The sequence below is a fragment of the Brassica napus genome, chromosome C8, assembly GCF_020379485.1.
Source record: "Brassica napus cultivar Da-Ae chromosome C8, Da-Ae, whole genome shotgun sequence".
Classification (NCBI taxonomy): Eukaryota; Viridiplantae; Streptophyta; class Magnoliopsida; order Brassicales; family Brassicaceae; genus Brassica; species Brassica napus.
This window is the reverse complement of record NC_063451.1, coordinates 17,213,246-17,239,800: the sequence shown is the minus strand read 5'-3', so window position 1 is coordinate 17,239,800 and position 26,555 is coordinate 17,213,246. Positions and strand designations below refer to the sequence as shown.

The following is a 26,555-nucleotide window of genomic DNA, read 5'->3' as shown; positions in this document are numbered from 1 at the left end:
AACTTGTGACTTGATGCCCGTGACCTGCAAAACAAAAAAGAGGAAGGACACAATCAAGTTAGCGAAGCAAATAAAACAAGTTAAAGCCACATAACAAATGAATAAACAAGTTCAAGCCACAGAACAAATGAATAAACAAGTTCAAGCCACAATCAAGTTAAAGCCACAATCAAGTTTAAGGCACAATCAAGTTTAAGCCACAGAACAAATGAATAAACAAGTTCAAGCCACAATCAAGTTAGCCACAATCAAGTTTAAGCCACAATCAAGTTCAAGCAAATAAAACAAGTTAAAGCCACAGAACAAATGAATAAACAAGTTCAAGCCACTGACCAAATCAAAGCATTTCAGATATGAGTTTGTTCTTAAGAGAGACTTCAATATCAGATAGTGTGTCTTCTGGTTTGGCTAGGAGACAGCTAAGGATTTTATTTTTCGATATCTCATTTTTCACAGCTAGGATGTCGTTTATTTGATCAAAAGCTGCTTCATTCCCGTGCTTCCTCCGTTTCGCTGCTTTGCTAGTCTTAACACCAGGAGGCCGCACCTCATCATCCTCGACCACCACCTCCGCTTGATCCTTCCTCTTGTCCGCAGATTCCTTGCCTTTGTCCTTTGCACCATCTTTGGACAGGTACTGTGATCTCCATTTTTAATCGAACCTGAGTTCCCTTCAACAATGTTCTAGACGGAACAATGCCCCATGGTCATTAGTGAAGATTTCATGCGCAACCTTCATTACATCATTCTCGTTTTGGCCACTAGCTTGGTTCTTCAAAGCGGCCTCAAAGGATCCTACAAACTTCCCCACCGAGTCGTTCACTCTCCCCCACCTCTGCTTACACTGACTAGACTCTCTAGGAGGACAGCCATTGAGCTGAGGGCTGGCGTTAACGTAGACCTCTATTCTCTTCCAAAACGCCCCTGCCTTCTGCTCATTACCGACAATCGGATCCTTGATGGTGTTCAACCAAGCACTGATCAGCACCAAGTCTTCTTTTGCCGTCCACTTCCGCCTTTCCAATGGCGTAGGACCTACAGAGCTCTGACTACTAAAGCTAGGGAACTGAGAAGACTCTACGTCTATTGTTTGAGTGTTCTGTGAAGATGAGAGGTTAACAAAACCGGGAGAGTGGACAAACCCGGTAGAGTTAACATAGAGAGGATCCATTTTCGTTTGTGTTTTCTCTAGAGGAGGTCCTATGGTTTTAAACTACTTTTAGCAGAGAACAATTAAACTAAATCTAACTACCAAACATTCATTATAGTTAATGTAAGAATTAATGAATCTACTACTTCACAGCTACTACATCACAGCAAAGACATCAAAGCAACGAAATCACAGCAACCAACCACCAAAGCTATGCATTCATTACACATCAAATCATTGTACTTCTAGTTGTCGATAAACTTCTAGTTCAGTCTAAGTTCAAACCGGATCATATATATAAACAGTTTTCATGAGATTGAAAATTACCTATTAAATTCTAGTGCCGTTTTTTAACTTCTAGTTCAGTTTTTCAATTTAAATTTAAATTCTACTGCTGTTTTTTCAACTAAAATAAACCAACCAACACACATAAAACAATCACTCAAATAGCTTTCATGAGATTGAGGCGTACCTTCTGTTTTTAGTTGAAGCAGACCTTCTGTGGGACACGAACTTTGACATTGAGGTCGTGAACCTGTTCCTGGAAAAAAAGAAAACACTCACAAATGTCAGAATTATCATCAACGTAAAAGGACACAACTACTGTATTATCTAAAAATAGGAGCATACTCACCTCCAGTGTTTCAATCTGTTTATTGAGTTTTGCCATCAAAAGAATCACCTCCTCGGACTCCTTCACACGTTTTGTCAGACTCTCGATCTCCTCCTGGACACCAAACACCCAAGGATGACGAAAATGCAACCCATCATCCTTGGTTACAACATAACAAATAGATATCAGAATTATCCATAAGCAAATAACTTATACAAACTGAAAGGGGATACACAACTCAGAATCGTTTACCTCGTAGTTCTTGCACGTGAAAAAGCGCTTCCCAGGAAGGCTGTCGTACTCCTCCTTCCCACGAACCACGTTAATGATCCGCGAACCACACAGACACCTCGTCGGAATCCCGTATTGTGCATCAGCCGCGCATTGAAGCATGATGTAGTGCTCCTTTTGCCTCTTCATCTCCCTTCTATCTTCTGCGGGGTCCATCTGTACCACAAATCACACGATTTAAAACCCTAAAACGAGCCTCTCAATTCGAATAAGTACCCTAAGTCCAAACCGCATGACGAATTAGAACCATAAATCGAAAACCCCCTTTTCGATTTAGAACCCTAACTCGAAACAATGGAAATCGATTTCGCTTTGGACCACAAAATCGATTGTATGAAACCGTTAATCTACTCGATTCTCACCTGAGCTCGTGGAGGAGATAGTCCGCCGTCGATTAGATGGAGAAAAGCTCCGGCGTCGTCGTCGTACGAAAAATCACCTCGGAGGCGGAGTAAAATGAGAAAGAAGACAAAATGAAAAACAGATCGCGAAACCCTTGTTTCGCTTCCGTCTACAATAAAAAACGCCTCCAATGACCTCTTCCCACGTCGCGTGAACCCGTCTCATACGGTATCATTCGGACGACCCGGAGGCGGAGTAAAATTTTAAAAATACGAAAGGTGCTAAGATTCCGAGCCCATGAACCCCTCATGATCCGCCAATGCAGATGCTCTTAAACAAAAAAAAAATGGTTTCTCTTCGTCGAATAACAAAGCAATTTAGGAATTGGTAAGAGTCCCATACGTGTCTATTTCGTATTGGGTAATTCTTTTTAAACAAAAAAAAAAATGGTTTCTCTTCGTCGATGTTTCCAAAGAGCCATGAGAGAAAATTTCAATCGTCCTTTGGAGAGAGAAGGGAAGACCCAAACAGCTTGGATGCGACGGTGGAGTCGTTGGAGCCGTCTTCCCGTGGTTCAGTTCGCCGCCGGTGGAGTCGCTACTCCGGCAGATGCGGCTCTCTTGATGCAGCTTGGATGCGACGGTGTTTTCGTTGGATCCGATATCTTCAGACGAGATGGTTTCCCTAATCGAGTGAAAAGGTTGAGAGGTGGATGAGACGGTGTCTTCGTGAGATGCTAGTGGAGGTGAGCGGTGGGCTAGGAGAGGCCATGGTTGGGATCAATCTCAACGACGGCAAGGTTGAGAGGTTTGATGTGGTTTAGGAACTAGTTTGGTGGGTTGATCATGATGGGTAATGAGATTTTATCCGAGGAGAAGCCAAAGTAGAGCAAGGAGGAGTACGCCGAAAGGTTTCGATCTCTGAGGAGGATTCACGAAGGAAGAAGCCTGTTAGTAATGTCACTGTTTGGAAAGAGAAGAAAAAAGCGAGGAAGGAAGTTTACAACACTGCATATGAGTTATTAGAGAAGAATCAGGAAGTGGGTTTTGGATGTCAGAAGATCATCATTGATATGCGAGGGTTTGTGGAAGATTTAGACCACAACTTGAGTCTTATTGTTGATTTAGTCAAGCACGAGATTACCAGATTGGTATGGATTTGATGATGTTTTCGGAGCAAAGTTTGAACCTTTTTTTGTAGTTTGATGATTCATGTTAATAAAGTTTGATCCTTTTTGTAGTTTAAGTTAGTTTGGTGAAGGAACATAAGTTGTAGAGAATGGTATCAGATGATGGTTCGTGTAGTTAAAGTGATAAAGACATGGTTGTGTGTTTGGAATCATTTGTCTGCAACACAAAATGAGAGGCTGAGTAGTTTCATAGCTGTTTAAGGATATCTTTTGTCAATCTCATCTTCTCTTAGCTCGCTTGTCAATCTTAGCTTTTGGTCCGTCTTGTTGGTGTCTTGCCTTTGTTGTTGTCTTGGTTTGTAGTTTGTAGTTTGCTTACTCGTGTGATCAGTTGATGTTTTGTGTTTCTCGTGTTGTTTTGGTCTGTCGTGGTCTGATGTATCTTTGCGGTCTTTGTTTTTATCGCAGGTGGAAAACAGTAAGAAAACATAAAAACAGTACAGTTACAAAAAAAAAAAAACATAAAAACAGTAAGAAAACATGGGACAAAAGTGGTTTGATGTATCTTTGCGGTCTCGTTTACGATTTGTATTTATATTTTTAATATGGTTTTATGTCATTTTTATTAAAATTTTTATATATACTTTTATTTTAAATCATTCAACTTAAAAAGAAAAAACAAAAAACAAAATTTAAAAACTCCATAGGAGTTCTTAACTTAAGTTTTTAACTTCTCAAATCATCTAATTAACTACTAATTTATTCATAAGAGCCCATTAAAAATTCTTACTAATGGATTTGGTCTAAAAGTATTATGTTCTAATGGGTTTCTTAGTTAATTTTGTATTAAAATGGGCTGAGAACCACTTTTTGCTACTTTTCTTATTTTAATTTAACGCAAAAAATAGTTCAAAAAAAATATTTTTAATATTAATTAATAAACAAATGGTTACGTATTGGGCCGTGTGAGTCGTGCGTGGATGAGAGATGGAGTGACATACTATCTTCAAAATGTAACTAAAATTTTCTTTATAAAATTCCACATAGATTTGTCCAAAGAAAAAAGAAAAATTCCACAGAGACCATATGAGTCTCCTCACAAGTTGACAACACGCCCTATACAATCTTCAAAATGTAACTAAAATTTTCTTTTTATAAAATTCCACATAGAGCATATGACCCTCTTCACAAGTTCACAACAAGCCCTCCGCCACTGACGCCATGTATATATAGATATCAATATAGTAATCTGCCATACACATTGAATCGTGAAAACGAGGAAGTTTTCAGTATTAGCTTAAGTCACTATTGAATATTTGGCACAATATTATAATACATAATACTTTTCTGGTTCAAGAACATATATTATCATGCATATTTGTATCTATTTGATGCTAAGAAATAAACTGAGGAAGTTATTATAGTATGCTACATGCCTATATATATAAGGTCTACTGGTTGTTGTAAAAAAAGGGGTATATTGGTTCCAACTTCCAAACGTACTAATTTGCTGAACAACATATACATAAAGTAACTCAGTTTAGCTTATTTCTTAAATTAGCTTATGTTTATAATACGAGTTAAATGAATTAGTTTTTGAACTGTGCCAAATAAATATTATAACTAAAAGAACTAAACTCGGTAAGAACTCAAACTTCCAAAAAAAAAAGAGTATTGTTGACCAGGACCCCGGTAAGAACTCAAACTCGGTAAGAGCATCCGCAATGGGAATCCTTAAGCGGGAATCTTTAGAGAAAAAATAATTAAATAATCAGTAGATCCTACTAAAAGCTAATGATTTAATCCTTAAAATTCTCAAATAAGGACTCTTTTTTAGTGAATCCTTGCACTATTTGCGGGTCCCCACGACATGTGGCGACCCGCGATTGGTTGATATATTTTTTTTATCTGAAAAAAATAAAATAATAATACTTAAAAAATCAAAATACACTTTTTCTAAGGACTCTTCTTTGAGTAACACCATTGCGGGTGCTCTAAGAACTCAAACTTACAAAATACTTTTTGTAGTTATTTTAGCCATTTATAAATAATTATATGTATATATATAGGTTTATAACCGACACCTGTACGAAAACATTCGGGCTCCGCCACTGTTGTTGACCAAACAATTAAATTATCTCGACTCTGAACCATCTCGCTAGTTCTGATTTATATGTTTATTTATTCCCATCGTTTCGTTTGGCACTTCCCATTATACATAATGTGTTGTTCCATTCTCTTCGCTAGCTCTGCATTGTTTGTTTCACTGCGCCGCTTTAATTTGGAGCTATTAGAGTTCTATCGGTTACATGAATCATGCAATCACGTGTGTTATGAAATCATGCAAAGCTTCGCTGTTAGTTTCAAGTTTCATCTATTCTAAGATTCAAAGGATTAATGACACAAGCGATGACGCAGTTAGCAAAAAGGTAGTTTTGTCGTTTACTGCTTTTATATACTCCATGAGGTATGGGGGGATTCTGTTAGTTTCAAGTTTCATCTTTTTTTTTTTCCATCCATTTTTATTATTTAATAAAAGACCAAACCCAAACAGAAAAGATCCAAACAGGATATCCATGGACCCAAAAACACAAACCTAGGGCCCAACGAAAGGGTAACAAATCCAAGGCCCAACAACAAACCACACAAACCCAAACTAAAACAACACGGTAAGACACACCATTTACCCTCACGCAACGCGTTTAATGCATAAGTGGACAGGTGTTGATTCCTCAGACAACGAGGAACACGTATCCAACGGCCGTCACGTCTTCACCGCCAAGAGGTTCGGCGCCGGAGGAAACTGAAGCTTTTCACCAGAGAGAATCCGATAACAACTTGATGATGAAACCTCTTCACCCCTCATACGAACCGGAAACAAGCCGTTCCACCATGAACAACCATCGCCACATCTTGAGCCTCTTAGAAAACATTTACGGATCTACGAAAACTACAAGGAATCTTAAACCGCCTACAATCGATTCATCTCCACCTAGAAGAGACGTCGGAGATAGAGATCGAGAGGCTGGGAAAACAACTGAAGCTCTGTTTCGAGATCCTAGAGATCCGGCGGCGCAAGGCTTAAGGCCTCCACACCCCAGAGTCATAAGCCGGAGGCAGCAAAGCTGTAGAAGCCTTTCCGTCCCGGAGCCAGAAGAACCAAAACATAACATCGGAAGGGAAACCATTTCCCGACCGACGGTGAAACATAGAACCAACACCGCCGGCCCGATATCATTTCCAAAAATCTTTTGTAGAGAGAGGTTGGAGAATTGTCTCTCTCCAAAGGAAAGAAATGCATAAGCATATATATTTTTCAAGTTTCATCTATTCTAGATAAGATTGAAAGGATTAATGACACAAGCGATGACGCAGTTAGCAAAAAGGTAGTTTTGTCGTTTACTGCTTTTTATATACTCCATTCTGTATGGGGGAATTGATTACTTATTCGGTATGGGTCGCAGCTTCTAAAGCTGTTTGGTCCCGACATGTTTTTCAATTTTAAAACTATGGGTCTAACTTGTGAAATGTGAGAGTGATATAAGTAGAGTAATGTCGAATAACTGAGAAAAAAGTTAGGAAAAAGAGAAAAATATAAATAATTATCTTTGGATTTTGTGTTATTCTGGATTTTTATAAAAAAGAGGAAAGTATTGCCATCAAACAGAAAAGATAAAATCCATTTTACTCGCATCAAACAGAAAAGATAAAATCCATTTTACTCGCTCTTTCGACATACGTTATGTCGACGTTTCTGCTCCCATTTGAGATTTGTGAAAACTTCGCTAGTGTCATTGCACAATTTTGGTGGAGTTCGAATCTACCAAAAAGAGGAATACACTGGGCGAAATAGGAAAAAGTTTGTCTACCAAAAAAAGAGGGCGGGATTGGCTTCCGTTTAATCCATGAGTTTAATCTAGCACTATTGACAAATCAATTATGGAGATTGGTTCAATACTCTGATTCACTGGTTGTCCGAGTCATGAGGGGCAGATATTATAGAATGACCTCGCCATTAGGAGCAATCTCTGCAAGTAGTCCATCATATGTCTGGACAAGCATTTACGCAGCAAGGAAACTTTTGCTTCTGGGGATCAGACAGAAGATTCATTCTGGTTATGAAGTCAATGTGTGGGAGGATCCGCGATACCTGCTAGACCAGCTACACCTGTAGCACCTGTGATGCATCCGAATATGAGAGTTAGTGACCTCATTAATCAGGAATCGAAGGAATGGGACGTAGGGCTACTAGAGGATTATGTCCACCCTGATGACATACCACTCATATGTAGTATGGTCATAAGCTCTACTCATCGCCGTGATACTTTCTGCTGGAACTACACAAGGAATGGCCAATACACAGTTAAATCTGGATACTGGGTTGCTCAAAATCTGTTGAAGCCAGAAGAGGAAAAGGAAATATTGGAACCAAGTATCAGTAAACTTCAAGCCTTTGCTTGGACGTTGAAAGCGCCAAGGAAGATGTGCCATCTTATATGGCAATTGATAACGGGCCAGGTGGCAGTAACGAGGAATCTAGTAAGGCGGAATATGAGGTGCGATAATTATTGCCCAAGGTGTGGAGAAATAGAAGAATCTGTAACTCATGCAATATTTGAATGCCCTCCAGCTCTCAAAGTATGGTCCTTATCAGCAACTCCTACAAGCCCAGGTATATTTCCAGTGTCAAGCGTCTACACAAACATGGACTATCTATTCTGGAGGAAGAACGATATCTTAGAACCAGACCAAGACAGAGATCCTTATCCCTGGATAATATGGTATATTTGGAAGGCTCGTAATGATAAACTTTTCAGGGGAATAGACAGAGACCCCTTGGAACTAGTGCGATACGCAGAAAGTGAATGTCAAATCTGGTTTAATGCAAACGAGATGATACCACCAGTAGTACAGGCCAACAATAATGAGGAAAGCCAAGTCTTAAGCTTGGGTAATATTTGTCTGTTAGATGGATCTTGGACAGCTTATGATCGCTTTAGTGGATGTGGATGAGTCTGGATGGATAGTGGGGAGAACATATATCTTATGGGAACACGGAATATCACTCGATGTGAATCATCATTACATTCGGAGGTAGAAGCACTGTGATGGGCGATGGAAAATATGATTCAACACTCGCCATGCCAGAGCTTTGGAACAGACTGCAAGGAGCTGATTGCAATGATAAAGGAACCCCATGAGTGGCCAAGATTCGCGATAGAATTGGAGAAGATAGAGACGCTGCGGATTTGCTTCCCAAACTTCAAAATCACCCATGTGCCATGAGTGCGCAACCAGTTTTCTGATTTTTTAGCTAAGACTGCTAGGACCTTTCGTAAGGAGCTACTTTTCATTGGTTGTTCTATTCCGGTCTGGTTACCCAGACCACCTCAAGTTTGAATAATAGAATGGTTGTTCGACGTCAAAAAAAAAAAAAAAAAAAAGATAAACATTCTTTTTGTCATCAAAAGAGAAAACATTTTTCAAAAATAAAAAAAAAGTTTTTTTTTTTATTTTAATTATAGCTTTCACTATTTTTACTGCAAATTTTATTATTTTAAAAATATTATATATTTGTTACGATATCAAAACAATTTATAAAAATATAACTATTTTACTTTGTTCACAATATTTTATTTTCTTGAATTTAATAGATTTGTAATACATTTCTTCTTAATTTTATAATTTAAACAGTTCGAAAAAGAAAAGTCAATTTATTATTTTTTAAGAAAAATGCACGAAGCATAAAAATATGATATTAATTGTTACTGTTTAATATTTATAAATAACATATTAGGTTATATATTTATGTATTATTATATTTGAGAAAAAATATATTTAAGTTGGTTTTTTATGTTTCTTCAAACTTACATCAACAAAATTTTGAAAATAATGGATTCCACAATTGTTTCCTTTTTTGACCACTAAAATTTACGCTAAGCCCTAAAAAATAATAGAAACCCATAACTATTTGATGTATTATTTGCTATAAAGATTGTTTACGAAGCTTTTGATGTTTTGTTAATATATATGGTTCAATGTTAAGAAAGTCATAACAAACTGAATTTTACTGTAAATTGTATAAATTTACACTAATGTCCGAACTTATTAAATTCAGTGTGATTTTTTCGGTGGAGACTTGTAATTATGTTTTGTGGATAGCTGTCGATTCAAAATTACTCTTACTAACAGTTGATGTCTTTCTTGTCCCCGGCGCGTTCCGCCGTTTGAGAAGATAATCGATCTTGCTATACTCGGACTTAACTGATGTGTTATTTTCTGTCGAGTTTCAGGTTTCCATGATGCATGTTAGCAACAAATACGTAATGAGAGCAAAAAATATACGACAAAATTAAGGCCAAGTGATGATAGTTCATGTGTCATTATACCAAAAAGTAAGGAATGGGCAAGAAACGAAAATAAATTTATTAACTTGAGAATGCAGAGTCTAGTTGAAATTTGAAATAAATATAAAATATAAAAACCAGAACATGGTTTTCACTGAGAAGTTGTTATAGTTATTGGTAATGTGAAAATTAAAAAGCCTCTAATGCAACATAACAGTGAGAGTGTCCACTGGACTGTCTAGTCTTTGCGTGTCTTCTTGGCAGAACTCCTCTCCTCTTAAGCCCTGTTCGTTTCGTAAACTGGATGAGAATTCCAGACGCGGCATCTGCGCGCAGTAATTGGATGCAGCAATCAGATGTTGTTCGTTTGCGTTTCTGGAAATTTTGGATCATGCATCTGGAAATTGTATATGGCTGTAGTTATGTTCGTTTTACATTTCTGTATTTTGTATATGGATGAGTTTTATGTCAAATGACCAAAAGCTCCTTGTCTTCTCTTTTAGTCTAAACATGTATAAAACTATATCTAAAATTCAATTTTCATGTTTTAACTTGTAAAAAATTATGTTTAATTACAAATAAAATAGACATAAATAAAAATAAATATCAAATTTAATTTTTCATGGTTTATAACATTATAAAATAACAATAATAAACATTAAACTCAAAATTCAAAGTCTTAAAATAACAAAATAAAAACTCAAAGTCTTGACTCAAAACATTCAAAAACTGAAACACTCAAATCTGAAATATAAACTCTTGACATAAAAACTCAAGTCTGAACAATAGTAAACATAATCTCTTAACTTCAAGAAGATGATCTTCAAATGTCTTGAACACTCAAACCTGAAACATATAAACAATACATCACACATGCTTCCTACAAGCAAATAAACAACTGAAAGACACAGATGTTTAGACTTTTAAGATATACAAAATACTCCCATTCAATTTACAAACGTGAGATGCGAGAGAGAGAAGAGAGAGAGAGAGAGAGAGAGAGATAAGAATAAAAACCTGGAGGAAGTGACTGCTTGATGATCATATGTGAAGCTAATATGGAAGTCGACTTCCTCTTGCTATCCTTTCAGTGATTGCATCACGTCGAATCTCCATTGCTCTATCACCAGATGGAAGGTATGGAGTATGCTCAAGCTCTTCTACTGCTTGGTCACCATGATGTTCATACTCATTTACTGTTTCCCAATAAGTGAAATCACGGTCTTCATCAGATGAATCTCGAATAAAATTGTGAAGTGCCATAGTTGCTGTCACAATCTTCACCCACTTTATAACATCATACTTCGGATGTTTTCTATCTAAAATCCTCCACTTCGCTTTCCAAACACCAAATGTTCTTTCAATCACAGAACGTAAACTAGCATGCCTCCGGTTAAACAGTTCTCTAGAGTTTGTTGGTGGTCCTCCCCTAGCAAACTGGTCAAGATGATACCTAGTTCTACGATGCGGACCTAGATAACCGGTTCTAGTTGGATAACCGGAATCAACTAGATAGTACTTACCATCTGGTGGATGAGGGAAGAATGGTTCATGTGTCGCACAATGTGTAAGAACTTTCGTGTCATGATCTCTACCAGGAACTCCCATAGATGAATCGCATTATCATATTGCATATTGCGAGAACATTGATTGTCGGTTCTCCTTTCCTGCCTCTATACGGTTCCGGATTATCAGACGGAGGACGAACAGGTAAGTGAGTTCCGTCCAAAGCACCAATACAGTCTTCAAAAAATGGCATGTACCTGTAAACAAAAGAGAGATCAGAGAGAGAACTTACTGAAAAAATGTGGAGAGATCATATCAAGAACCTACCTATCATTGTTTACTAGAACAGGACATGGAGTAGTAAACTCTCCTCTTGATGGCTTAATGATGTCTGCAGCAAGCTTTAATAGAGCAGAGAGAACTTGATCTAGTTTTCTATCCACCATATCTACTGAACGTTGATATCTCTCAGCTAAAGCTCGAACTGTTAAATCTTGTGCAACCATTTCAACAAACATTGCCACACTCTCTTCATGATAGACGTTTTGTGATTCTTCAAGTTTGTAGTATTGTCGAAGCCTAAAGCACAGATTCTTAAAAGTACCTTGATTCATCCTTAAGATGTCAAAACATTGCTTGTCACTCTCAAACATGAGGCGCTGAACACGGCGCCAACCTCCACCTTTGTTTGTTCTGAGCATTTGTCGAGGAAGAGAAGGAAGATTTGTAACTCCATAAACATCTTCTAGCATATGATACATGAGCTATTCCTCTTCTAACAAATCCATATCATCATCCTCAGTTAGCAATGCAAATGTATCTAATGATGTTGTCTCGTCGCATATCTGCTAAATAACAAGTAAACCTGTTAAACAATATCATATTCAAATACTGAAATTCTACCACAAGCATGAAGGTAAAAAGAGTTAACAAATACTAATATTTTTTCATAGAAGGAAAATGTCATAAATAAATGTCATGCATAAAGATAAAGAGAAACACAAGACCCAAACAGATAGAGAGAAACACAATACTTAGACACTAAATAGGAGAACATAAAACTCATGCATATCTGCTTTCACCGGTCTCTTCCTCCAAATAGATAATCTTGTTCTCGTCATCTTCATAACTTAGGAACGTCTGTCGATTTGTAGCAGCTTCCCTGAGATGTTTATAAGCAGCTTTGTACAATGGAGACCACATTCTGATACTAGACAGTGAATGCAAGACACTCATAGCCTTAAGCTGGCTGCAACTCAAATCTGGACGGCTTTCTATTAGGTGGTTTTTGTAAGAGAGTATCTCATCACGTGATTGAAGACTACTTCTCATAACATCTGCTGCTTGTTCTGTACGCCTTTTCCGAGAAGGCTTTGGGACAGTAGAGGCTTGTGGAGCATTGGAGACTCGTGGACCATTAGAGGATGAGGGAGCATCTGGTTCAGGATTGGTTTGCCTTGCTGGAGGATCGGTTTGCCTTGCTTCAGATGCGGCATCATCATTCTCTACCTCCATATTGTCTAACTCATTTTCACCTTGCTGAGCACTCCACCCTTCTGCTCCACTTACATGAACCCCACTGAAAATCTGTTCCATTAGATCTGCATTTGCCACTGGTTTATCTTTGTATTTTCTAGCTCCAGGTCATTCCTATAATCAAATAACAACCATCACTCATGATACTTTGATAAAAAAAAAAATCTAACATATTTTAATGGGTTTGGTATATACCTTACAACGCTGCTCCCACCAATCATCACTCATGTCTATTGAGCCATCTGGATGATATCCCAGTCCAGTTCTATTGTGAGTCAATCTCTTCATAGCTCCATATTGCTTCTTGCAAGAGTTGAACTTGTTCCTAAACTTTATCCATGGATGCCTCACCCCATATGTATCATAAAACTTGTCTGCAATTGTCTTTCTCGCAGTTTCATGGAGAACTTTATTTTTCACATTGCCTTTTAGTTCTTCTTCAATTCTTAGTTGAAGCACAAACCGTGTTTGTTCATCACTCCACAATACAGTCTATGAAAAACACAAGAGGACCATCTAAGTCAAGACTAAACTAAATTCAATGCATTAAGACCATATCTAAGTCAAGACTAAACTAAATTCAGTGCGTAAAGACCATCTAAGTCAAGAATAAATGCAACACAGAAACACCAAAATAGAGTGTTGAGAATGACTTACATCACTTCCAAGGACATATGCCATTGAAGCTTGAACATATAGTCATTGAAACAAAAATAAAAACAAAAGCATGAAGCACAACAAAGCAAACACCATGCTTAATTTTTTTTTATGGGTCTATGGGAATACACAACTACAATAAAACAGTAAACAACACAAATATACAGCAAGAGAAAAGATAACAGAGCTCAACACAATAAAACAGAGCAGTGAAAATTCATTAGAAATGATTTCGCCATTAGAAATGAATACATTTTTTAACAAACCAACACACAAGAGACATTAGAGATCTCCCATAACATTAAAAATCTCACATAACATTTCAAGCTTTAGAACAGACTCTCTAGTATCCTGCAAACATCAAAGAAGATGAAGCTTACCAGAAGGAAGCCGAGATGCTTTAGAACAGAGACTGTGTGAGAGATACCATCAAAGCTCCATTCTTTCTGCTAAGAAAAACAAAACAAATGAGATTTCCAAAAGGTTACCAATAGAGAGAGAGAGAGGGAGAGACTGCGTGAGAGAGAGAGAGAGAGAGAGAGAGAGAGAGAGAGAGAGAGAGAGAGAGAGAGAGAGAGAGAGAGACTGCGCCGACGCCTAATCTCGACCTCGGTTTACGAGAACCCCACCGTAGCAGAGGAGTATTCGCGGCGGACTCTACCGTTCCGGCGTGCTTGAGGCGCAGAAGAAGCTCCACCACCACCGCGTCTTCCGTCAGAGCCGCCGTCACCCACTCGTCTTGCGTAACTGCCGCCGGTTTCTTCATCGAAATGGACACTGATAAAACTCTCGGATACAGAAACGGCGAGAGAGAGAGAGAGAGAGAGAGAGAGAGAGAGAGAGAGAGAGAGAGAGAGAGAGAGAGAGAGAGAGAGAGAGAGAGAGAGAGAGAGAGAGAGAGAGAGAGAGAGAGAGAGAGACTGCGTGTGAGAGAGAGAGAGAGAGAGACTTACCAATAGAGCTTGAGAGAGGGAGAGACTGCGTGAGAGAGAGATGGGTTCGAGAGAGTGACTCTGTGAGAGAGAGAGATGGGTTCGAGAGAGAGAGACTGCCTGAGAGAGAGAGACAGAGAGAGAGGGCTGAAAGAGATCAGAGGTTCATGATTGCAGAGATCTGAGGTTGAAGAGAGGAGGATGAAGAGATACGGCGATCTAGGTTAAAAAAAATTTAATGGCAAAACTTTTGTAATTTTTAAAATAAAATAAGGGTATTACCGACTTTTAGCACTTTTGGATGAGTTTGCTGTAGTTGGAAGCGTTCAAACATCTCATCCAGAAATCCCGAAAAATCCGGATGAGTTTTCAAAATTAATCTGGATGCCGCGTCCAACTTAACCTCCTATTTCGCGCCAAACGAACATCGATCCGCGTCTGCGTCTGGATGCCGCGTCCAGTTTACGAAACGAACAGGGCCTTAATCTATTTCTTCCTCTCCAGTGTTACTGGCATCAACAGGGGTCTCAACTGAATCATAAAAAGTAGCTCTTTCTCCATCAGCCATGGTAGCAGCAGTGCAACCTCTTATGGTCCTTCGTTACTTTCACAAACCCTAACATTGCAAAATATCAGTAGTAAGAAGAGGTGACAGTTTAGAGCAGCATGTTGTTTTATTCTTAATAAAAAAATTAGAGTGCTTACTTCTGCAGTTAAGCACTGATTGCGCCACACCTTGTCAAATTAGAAATGAGTGCCTGAGGTAGCGTTGAGAGAGAGAGAGAGATAGCCAACCTTGTATTTACACCGACCATACAATAGATATCATAACTTATTAATCAGCAGAACACAGCTATATATAATACAGAACCAGGAATCATAAACATTCTCTAATGGTCGAGGTAGTGGATGGTATGAGATTGTTTAAACTATAGTCTAACCTAACTTGGTCCGAAAAAAGAAAAAAACAGTCTAACCTAACTTATTAATCATTAACTCGTCGAATGCCGAAACCATCAATCAATATATAATAAGTAACCAGGAATCATCAACATTCTCTACTGACAGTCATTTGATGCTCAGAGAATTTGTAAAACATAGTATAAGAAGCTATACAAGGTTAGATCGGGACTATATATTAAAAGCTTAACATGGTGTAGCAGCTCACCTCCAACCAACATAGCGCTAATATTGATCGCCAAAACCACCTTAGCAGCTGTAGAAATTACTTATCTACTCTGATATTAACCATCACTCATTGAGTTGTCTGAGTGTGATCATTGTATGTTGTCCTGATATCGGAAACCTCACCAATGATGTCTGTAAAAAAAAGGTTGTCTGGTATAAGATCTATGAATACTAACGTTAACTTATAACGGACAGAGTACAAATGAAGACAAACCTGGAAGCTCAACATTAGTATTAGCTAACGACATGAGTTAATCAACAGATCGGAACCTGAACATCTCAGTAGGGATCAGATTAGCAACTGCAGGCACTTCAACCATATTTGTAAACTTGTTTAGCCTAGCCACAGCAGAATCACCAAGCTTGAAACGGTTGTTGCTTCTAGTCACATTGAATCCACTGAGCTCATACATAGCTCACTCTCTAAGAAGTTCTTAGAATGTGTTCAGACGATGGACAGATACATATGCTTGGATGAGAGAAGACTGCAAAATAAGGATATATTTAATCAGAAGCTAGAATCCGACGACATAACAACGAACGAAGACGTAAGAGAGAAACTGGTAAAAATTCATGACCATCCAAGAGAAGCATATCAACACCCATTAGTTCACCACTCGTGTTAACATTCCTCGTTCCCAAAATCGGAGAAGGCGTGTGAGAACGGTTCGAGTTATGTGTAGGAAACAGAGATCTGGGAAGCAGCCATCGTTCTCCAGGAGTTTGTATGAGTTATGTGTAGGAAAAATCAATGATTTTGTGAGAACCATCAACCCTGATCCGCTTATTTATAGGTTTACAAAAATGCTTAGAATCCGAACAGATCGAACTCTGTGAAGGAATGAGAAGTAGTGGAGAACAAATTAACTGAGCATAAATGAAAGGTTTAATGGCTTCAGCATAAAGAGTGATGAAGCCGTTTCTCAGGTCTCGTGTACTGATTAGGATTATCAGGTCGCGGCGTTGAAGACGAAGAAGCATGGTCACGTCTGGCTCTGGGCCTATCATAAAGAAGCCCCAACTAAAACATTATAGTAAGCCCACAAATGTTAAGTTATGCGTCCATCACAAAGTCACATATACAAAACAAACGACAAAGCTCAAAAATACAAACCGTAAATGATTGTTAAACGCATGAGAAATTGTGCAGACGTGGCGAATTCTCCTTGACCTATTTTCTTAGGTGGCAAGAGGAGGAGATAATAAATCTCTACTTAATATTAATAGATAGATTCTAGTGCCTCGTCTCTGTTATTATTATTTTTGTTTTCGGTGTGGAAATACTTTTAAATGTAAGAATATAAAATTATCTGGTATTGATAAATAAGCTCATGAAAATTAAATTAAATTAAATTTGTGGTCTGTTTTAGAAAAGTTGGATCACTAAAAGCAATATTGACTGCATTGGGAAGATACGGATCCAATAAATTTAGTCTTTTATATATTATGAAAATATAGAGACCTTCAATTCTTTTATTTTAGTTATTGTTGTTTTCTTATATATTGTTACTAATTTACTATATACTAGGTGTCTTTCTGTACCATGTGCAATAACAGATAAATATAAATTATATTTTAAAATAAAATTTTATTAATATTGTAAAGTTTCTTTTTCGTATCAATATTTTAATATAAATTTGATTTAATTAAACATAAAAATTATATTTAATAATATGCATGTATATATTTGAAATTATAATCTTAGAATAATTTTTCTATCTATTTATTTTAATTAAATATATTAAATAAATTTGTAAAAGTTGCATAAGTACCAAAAATTAAAATTAAACAATATTTATAAAATTTGTAGATATATAAGAAAATAATGATTTTACGATTAAAGTTTTATAATTTTCTAAAAAAAATGTATACATTTTTGAAAATTTTAGTAATAAAATTGTATAATTTAAAAATATATAATTAAATTATATTTCGAAATTTATAATGCCATATTTGAATATATTTATTTTAATGATGATTTGTGAATTATTCTCATATTCTAAAAAAATTTCCAAAAATATAAATTGACATTAAATGTTATATATTAGTTATTACCATATTTTAAAAAGTTTACCAAAAATATAAATTAACATTAAATGCAATTGTCCATATCATATTAAGATATAAGACATGTCATCAATTTCAGTAGCCATGTCATATTTGTTTTGTGAAATTAATTGTAGAAAGGACATGTGACAAAATTACTTCGCAAATATAGTTTAGGGGATAACATATCCTCACAGTCCAAATCTTATTTTTGTTCATTATTTAGAAAACCCCCCTCCTCCAATGAATATGTTTTCTTTGTCAAGAACATGAACTAGATTTTGATCCGTACACTCATAAAAGTATTTTTTTTTTTTAATACAGTTTATTGCACATAAATATTGTTATATTATCATTGGATTATTATTTGTATTGGATATTGTTTTATTTCTTATTATATAGTTCTTCCGTTTCAAAATAAATTATGTATAATGAAGTTTTTGATGTTTCAAAATAGATGATATTTTCATATTTTAATATAACTTTTAACTTTATCAAAAATTAGTAACCAATAATATTTTTTAGTCAATTTTGAATAAATTTATATTTAATCTTACTATTTTATATATTATTGAATAGAGCTAGGCAAAAAACCTGAATTTGAAGAAGCAAACCGTGCCTAATCTGAAAAAGTAGTACCGAACCCGAATCAAAATTGATTAAATATCCAAACGGGTTCAAAATTTTGGTATCCAGAGAACCATAACCGAATTCGATCCGAACCGAAGTATTTCGGGAACCTCGAATGTATCCGAAATAGATTTATATGCCTAAATATATTAATTAATTTTAGATTTAATATATTAAAAATATATAAAATATTTTAAAGTTGTCAAAATACTTAAAAATATATATAAATAATAAAAATAAATGTCTAAAATAGTTAAAATATACCCATAAACCAAAAAAGTTAGAAATATCTATTGATTCTCTATTTAAATATTCAAAGCCAAACTAATTTATATGTTAATTTCGATATTTTATTCAAATTTATATGTAATATATTATATTCAATTTTGAGAAATTTAAAGTATGTAATGATTTTAATTTTTTTTAAATCATTTAAACGGGTTATCTGAACCCTAACTGAACTTGAACCGCAATTTATAAATACCCGAATGAGACTGGCATATTTAACCCCAAAAATCTGAAATCTGAATAGATCCGAACCGAACCCAAATGGATACCCGAACGCCCACCCCTAGAACTATTGAATATTTTTTTGTATTGAATGTATTTTTAAAGATACAGTTGATATTTTGAATTTATTTATTATTTATAATATAAATGACTACTTAGTTTTGGACAGGAAAATTGATATGTTTTAATCTTTAAGAAATGGTAAAAATATTTTTTATCATACTATTTGTTTTAATATATATATAATTGATTACGGGTAAAACTAATTAATTATTTACTTTATCAAAGATTTTGTTAAGATATGTTGTCATTTGAAATAATCATTAATGTTGACCATATATAAAATTAATTTATTTATATTTTTAAATGAAGATTTTGTCAAGTTTAATTAATGATGAAAATTATGATTAATTAGTTTCTGGTGTCATTAATCATAATTAAACTGTTAATTTAGGGGTTAATTTGTTTTTGTACGTATCTTTCAATTTTTTATAAATATTCCTTTAACTTTTCTAATTAATGAATATTTGGTAAGTTAATATGCTATATAAGAAATTTGATTGTCACGTTTTAATATACAAATTTCGAATGATAAAATTTTCATTCTTTTTTTGACAGAGAATATTATTTGGTTAGATAAGATTAGAGACTTAGATATGTTAGTATAAAGTAGTTTAAACAATTAGGAAATTGTTAAAATAGTAACTAGGATATTACCCATGTTAAAATGCGGATTCATTTTTTTACATTTTAAAAGATTTGACAAAATGTTTTATTATAAACGTTAACATATACAATTGCAGTAAGTGTAATGTTAATTTAGGCATGATTTCACATTTATTGTGGTCACCAACCTATTGTTACACGGATTGACTCCATAATTATTTGGGTTTAATAATTTGATATCTTTCATTATTATGCGGGTAAACCCGTTAAAAATAAAATACGTTGAACAAACGCAGCGAAGATAAAATTATATAATTTATCAATATATAGACATGGTTAATGTTGAGAATTAATAATTAATTAGGTATAAATGATTTCATTTTGGTTCAAAACTATTAAGTTTCGTGTGTTTTATTTTATTTGGAAGTTGTTCCAAATTAGTATAATTTAGCCGTATATGGCTTGTGGAGAATATATATTGTATAGTTTTTGTTTATAATATATATGCTTTCATATGACATTGTACACTTTTAAAAACTTATGATTGATAGATAACACATAATAGTATATTTAAATCATTTCTAATAATGTTTGATGTTAATTTGATGTATTTTATATGTTTTATTTTAAATATTTAGTTTATATTTAAATTAATTAGATTGACTAATTAATAGTATTTTGATATTCAGTTAACTAACCTAGATTTTATAAATTTTATTAAAATTAATTTAAAATACTAACTATATATCATGTATAAGATTCTTATGTGCATATTGTATGTACATATACTAACTATATATAGATAATCTTTTAAATTCGTTTAATTAGTAATTAATATTTAAAATTAGATCCTATAAAGATTTTTAGCAATGATAACAGTGTTTAAACTGAATATCCAATAAATATTAAATATTTTATGTACTACTGTAACAGAGTAATATGATTTGTATATATATATTAATCTATTAATCAGAAATTAATAAGTCCAAAATTTAAGTGACAACATTTATAAGTAGATAAAAAATAGGACTATAAATTAATATATTAGATATTCGTTTGTGGATTCGTGCTTGATTTACGGAAGAATATTCTTTTTTAATTTTATACCTAAAAAATGAGGAATTGTTTTTCGAATGGCCTTTATTGTAGTTATATATAAACCGGTTGAGTATAACATTCGTAAAGAGTTCGTTGTTATACATGAATTATTATTAGCCACATTGTGATCTGAAGAGTTACAAACTAATGATATGTTCTTTGTTGAATTTTCGTTGGATGAATATATGACAATTATATGGCTTAGGTTTACCATACAAAGGTTATAAATTTATAATGGAGCAGTGTACGATAAGAAGATGCCATTGTATTTTGTGGTGTGATTCCAAATTTATAAAAGAGTTAGGATTGGTTAAAGGAAGAGGTGATGAGTGGTTACTGGTTAGGATGGTTTGGTAATGTTATTGAATCGACGTTATGTTTGGTTAACTATTACGTAATGTTTGATTAATTTAGGTCGTTTGATTTAAACATGGTTTAGGGCAGTGACATAGACTTGTAATATTTAGAATCAATTGATGATATTTTCAACTTGTATTTCAGTTTTAACGGATCAGACGCTCGTTCGCAGCATGTCCCGACAAACATCCTTCAACTTGGACTATGTACCAAAAATCACCTCTGATTCACCTAAATTAACCAGAGTTATGATTTGATTTTATTCACATGCCCCAAGCCCCCTCCCCCCCCCCCCCCCCCCCCCCCAAAAACACACACACAAAATGACCCGAAAAAGCGAATTATCCAAGAACATACTGGGCCATGAAAAGCCCATTATAAAAAGTCAGCTCTTATAAGGCCCAATATATTCTGCTTCACCTCATTCTAATGAGCCGCGACGCCGACGACAAGAGGGTAAAACACACACACACACACCGGTGAACCAATGGAAAGTGAAGCGATTCAGGACGAGCTTCAAAGCTTAGAGCTCGAGATCAAAGATGTTCAAGGTTTACACTTGTCCGTTCTTCGAATTTACGTCTCAGGTTGCTTCTGATTTTGAATTCGAATCATTGTTATAGGTCAGATAAGTGCTTTGATAGAGCATCAAGACAGGTTGTACGAGAGAAAGTCTGAGCTTAAGACATTGTTAAAAGCAGTTGCAGCTTCAGTAACACCTGTCGCATCTTCTTGTCCTGATGGCTCGAGTGCTGTGGAGAATTGGTCCGAGCCATTCGAGTGGGATTCACGCGCTGATGACATTAGGTTTAACATTTTTGGCATATCCAAATACAGAGCTAACCAGAGAGAAGTAAGTTGCTTCTGCTTTTGCTTCTGCATTTGCTTTATGTCTTTCAAGAAAGCAACACAATGATGACGTTTCAATCTTGTTTCCTTGGATAACACGACAGATAGTTAACGCTATAATGGCTGGTAGAGATGTACTGGTGATCATGGCAGCAGGTGGGGGGAAGAGTCTTTGCTATCAGCTTCCTGCTATACTTCGTGGTGGTACAACTCTTGTTGTCAGCCCTTTACTTTCACTCATTCAGGATCAGGTACACAACTATTAACTTCAAACTACTTCTTTATATATGGAGTGATTACAAGTGTTTAGTTTACTTATTGTTAATGATTGGTTCAGGTTATGGGTTTGGCGGCTCTAGGGATTTCAGCTTACATGCTGACTTCTACTTCTGGCAAGGAGAATGAGAAGTTTGTGTACAAGGCACTTGAAAAGGGTGAAGATGACCTCAAGATACTTTATGTGACACCTGAAAAGGTATCAAAGAGTAAAAGATTCATGTCGAAGCTTGAAAAGTGTCACAATGCTGGTCGCCTCTCTCTTATTTCAATTGATGTAAGTCCTTCCTGCTTTTAATTTCTTACTTTGTAACCAATACTTGAATGTTTAATTTCCTACTTTATTTGCAGGAGGCTCATTGTTGTAGTCAGTGGGGTCACGATTTTCGGCCTGATTACAAGAACTTGAGCATTCTTAAAACTCAGTTTCCCAAAGTTCCCATGGTGGCTTTAACCGTACGTTCTTTTTCTTCTTTTTATTTGCTGCATCCTTTCTCCGTCCTGTTACATTCCTGAGAGAGAGAGTTTAAATCAGTCAACACTGGGAGCTTGTTCCACCTTACTATGCTTATCAGAATGTAACAATTTTATTCTAAGTTGATCTCTCCCATCTATATATATATATATATATATTATGTTTTGGAAGGTTGAATATTTCATTTTTTTTACTATGTCTCTGATGCAGGCAACTGCTACACAGAAGGTCCAAAATGATCTGATAGAGATGCTGCATATTCCTAAATGCGTCAAATTTGTTAGCAGTGTTAACAGGCCAAATCTCTTTTACTCGGTACTCTTTTAGTAATTTTTTTTAGTAGACGATTCTCATGCTGTTGATAGTTTGTAGGCTTTAACATGAGCAATAAATTGTCGTGCAGGTGCGAGAAAAGTCGCTGGTTGGTAAAGCTGTGGTTGATGAGATCGCAGAGTTCATACGGGAATCATATTCTAACAATGAATCTGGAATAGTTTATTGTTTCTCTCGGAAGGAGTGTGAACAGGTTTGCAACTAGAATTGACACATCATCATATGTTCTGACCTCACCATCATGTTGTTATTGTCCTTGGACTGGGGAGGAAAATCTTTCATATTTTCACTTATAATCAATGGTGATAGATTGCAGGAGAACTACGAGCAAGAGGGATCTCTGCTGATTATTACCACGCAGAAATGGATGTAAATATGCGAGAAAAAGTTCATATGCGGTAAAGGTCCAGCTTTGATGAAGCATGACTCTGGGCTTAATGATTCAGTTAGTGATGTGCAATTTGCAGCGTTGCCTAATTATGGTTGTTCTTTTATGTTCACAGATGGAGTAAGAACAAGTTGCAGGTCATTGTTGGAACAGTATGTATATTCCTCCTCTTATCATTCGATTATTTTGTGATGTACACCTATCAACTCTTCTTATTATTGCTTGGCAGGTTGCCTTCGGCATGGGAATCAACAAACCAGATGGTTAGTAGTGCTAAGCTCTGATCACCGTCCTTCACATTTTTTTAAATCACCGATTTTTATTTCCTTTTCCAACTGATACATGGGGGCATTTTTGTAGTCAGGTTTGTTATCCACCACAGTTTAAGCAAATCAATGGAGACTTACTATCAGGTTCTAGTCACCTGTCCACTAAAACTAGATGTGGTTATGAGGTTGCTTCTTATCACCATTACTTTATACTGCAGGAGAGTGGTCGTGCTGGTCGTGATGGCCTCCCATCTGAGTGCGTTCTCTTTTTCCGTTCGGGTGATGTTCCCAGGCAGGTAAGCATCAATTTACTCTAACCTGCTTATTTGTGATAAACACATTTCTAAAATTGCATTGATGCTTTTGTTTCTTGTACAACAGAGTTCCATGGTCTTCTACGAGTATTCTGGTCTGCAGAATCTCTACGATATAGTACGATACTGTCAGGTACCCAGTTTCATTTCTTCTTTCTTGAAGATTGCATTATCGTTATTCATGTAATATCTGGAGAAAACTTGATAATCAGGCCGCTCTGGAGTGACTTGAATTGTTTTCTTTTGGTGGCTTTAAGGGTCGTGATTTTGAAATGTTCTAAAATGTATGATATCTTATGAACTATCGTTTCTGAATTCCCTTGTTGCAGTCGAAAACAAAATGTCGTCGAAGTGCTTTTTTCCGTCATTTTGGAGAGCCGTCACAAGATTGCAACGGTATTCTTGTTTGTAGAATTGGTACCACCTACATTGATTCTAGATTTTCTGATCATTATTTTGGCATTATGTTAGGAATGTGCGACAACTGTGCCTTGTCAAGTGAGGTCAAGGAAGTTGATGTATCGGGTATGTATGTCCCACTTACATTCGCATGTTGTTTCTTTGAACATCATTCTTGTTTGAAATAAGCTTGAAACCTTTGTTTTTTTGCTGCCAAAAGTTTTTCTCTAGTAATTTTATAAGTAAGTATCTGCCAATATGTGAATAATATCATGATGAGTTTTTGGGGTCACGACTTTTTGCAGACCTAGCTAAGCTCGTGGTTTCTATGGTGCAAGACATGCAAGCTAAGGATCAAAGAGTGACAATGTTGCAGCTGGGTGACAAACTGAGAACTAAGCACAAGGATCTAAGTTAGTTTCATTTCATTACTTTGAATTGCAAACAATATTTAATGCCTTAATCTCTCGCTCTATGATTTTTTTTGGTTGTTGTTGATCGGCTAGGTGCTGAGCTAAAGAGAGAAGAGATAGAACATCTCGTGATAAAACTGATTGTTGACTCGGTATTGGTAAGATCGTTGTCCATGTTTTCTGTCAGATTGTATCTGACACATGATAAACCAGCTCAAGACAGCTGTATCTGAGTTTTGTTCTGTTTTTGTGCAGAAAGAAGAATTCCTGCACACACCATACTCGACAAACGCCTATGTAACAACGGGACCGTTGGCAAACCAATTGTTGCAAGGTAAGGAGTTGTAATGAATTGCCTTCATCTATAGGCTTCAGGATCTGATTAGAAGTCATAAGAAACAGTCAATTTTAGAAGAATATATTAATGTTATGGTCATTATTACTTGGTTGCTCGGCACTCATAGATAAAACTCCTGAAAGAAAACTTGTCCTACATGTGATCTGGAACAGGAAGAAAGACGATCAAAACGGAAACCTCAAGCAGACAAATAAACAAGAAATCGAAAAGAAGTAGTTCATTTTCTGGATTAGAATCCAAGCTTGACGAGCTAAGGAAAGAGATATCTGCTGCTCATGGAAGCATGCTCCCTCACACTGTCCTCTCAACACAGCAGATTGGCTTGATAAGTTCCCAGAAACCAGATTCATTACAAGAGGTGAGTTATCTTTTTTCTGTATATAACCCGGATTTTCATTGGTGTTTGTATATCTACTCCTCTCTGTTAAAGCTGCTTTATTGGTTGGATTTTTGCAGTTGGAGAGCATAATAGGAAAACTGAAAACAGACAAGTACGGAGACAAGATTCTAGAAGTGATGAGACATGATACGGTCTCTGAACAACTTGTTGAAGATGCAACAAAGGAAGAGACATGTAAAAGCAGATCAAGTAAAAGAGCTAAGACACAGAAGAATGTTGTTTTGTTAGAGAGCAGCGAAGAAGAAGAAGCTTGATGAATCCGGTTTGGAAAAATTTCAGGTCGTCGGCAAACCGGTAATACACCATTCTTTATGCATTAACTATGTACTGCGAATTGGCGTTTAAGGGATGCTTAATCGATATACACTTGCACCTTGTTTTCCAAGTGATAATCATACCAATGATTCTGTTTTCCACTTTTTTTTTTTGAGTTCTCTTAATCTGGGAGTAGTGAAAACGTTGTCCTAAAACCTCGAACCAAAACCGAAGCAAATGTCCTGTACTTTTAAACTGATGTTCATATGTTAAACCACTTATTTTAAGACTCGCCTTCCATTTATCATTCAAGCCTTTATGCCAGACTAGATCTTCTATCCCTTTCATTGGCTCAGTCAGCTTCTCCTTAATTCCGACAAGAATCACCGATCTGCTGATGCAGTTGAAGCAGAACCCTTGTTTCCTTTACTACCAAGCTTCGAAGAAAATGTTGACACCTGGTCTTTAACCTCACTCTCTTCCCTTGTGACTGAGCTCATGAACTCCTGAATTCAACTATATAAGCTAAGATGCAAATAATGATGATGAAAATTGCTCATAACATTTAACGGCACAGTCAGAGAATACACTTTAGCTTTGTAAGCTTTCCATCCTCTCTCTTCATCTTCATTTACAACTCCATGATCCTCCTCCTCCTCACCTGCTAAAGTTTCCGAGTCGAGGCCACTCTGAAACGGATTGTAAAGAGTTTACTGGCGGAGATAATCGAGCTATTTATGAATATAACCTCGACCGGTTTAGTGCGGTTTGGCTTGGCCTATAGCTAATGTATGAATTTAAGTACGTAGTACACTTGTTCTTGAACTT

The 26,555-nt window shown here is 35.9% G+C and overlaps 2 protein-coding genes and 1 long non-coding RNA gene across 5 annotated transcripts; 1 reads left to right on the top strand and 2 right to left on the bottom strand.

Annotated features, from left to right (window-relative positions):
- Positions 1-337: 337 nt before the first annotated feature.
- LOC106412773 lies at positions 338-1,171 on the bottom strand. The gene is made up of 2 exons (XM_048766776.1): positions 743-1,171; positions 338-637 (listed from the first exon to the last, which is right to left on the bottom strand). The coding sequence occupies exons 1-2, from the start codon at positions 1,169-1,171 to the stop codon at positions 338-340; spliced, it is 729 nt and encodes a 242-aa protein (XP_048622733.1).
- Positions 1,172-10,456: 9,285 nt separating this feature from the next.
- Positions 10,457-13,387, bottom strand: LOC111208939. Its single transcript, XR_007327390.1, has 3 exons — positions 13,110-13,387; positions 10,890-13,028; positions 10,457-10,718 (listed from the first exon to the last, which is right to left on the bottom strand). It is a non-coding gene; the product is annotated as an uncharacterized LOC111208939 (long non-coding RNA).
- Positions 13,388-21,434: 8,047 nt separating this feature from the next.
- On the top strand, positions 21,435-25,884 carry LOC106416161 (ATP-dependent DNA helicase Q-like 2). Of its 3 annotated transcripts, none has more exons than XM_048765577.1 (20): positions 21,435-21,549; positions 21,622-21,851; positions 21,952-22,098; positions 22,185-22,400; positions 22,475-22,579; positions 22,809-22,913; positions 23,002-23,124; positions 23,241-23,329; positions 23,435-23,471; positions 23,549-23,582; positions 23,680-23,732; positions 23,807-23,884; positions 23,970-24,035; positions 24,232-24,298; positions 24,374-24,427; positions 24,607-24,714; positions 24,808-24,872; positions 24,970-25,048; positions 25,225-25,430; positions 25,529-25,884. In XM_048765577.1, the coding sequence occupies exons 1-20, from the start codon at positions 21,486-21,488 to the stop codon at positions 25,724-25,726; spliced, it is 2,124 nt and encodes a 707-aa protein (XP_048621534.1). In that variant the 5' UTR covers positions 21,435-21,485; the 3' UTR covers positions 25,727-25,884. The 3 variants fall into 3 exon arrangements, with proteins under 3 accessions (XP_048621534.1, XP_048621535.1, XP_048621533.1); XM_048765578.1 differs by having other exon boundaries at positions 23,435-23,475; positions 23,684-23,732; XM_048765576.1 differs by having other exon boundaries at positions 23,435-23,475; positions 23,680-23,884.
- The last annotated feature ends 671 nt before the right edge of the window (positions 25,885-26,555 follow it).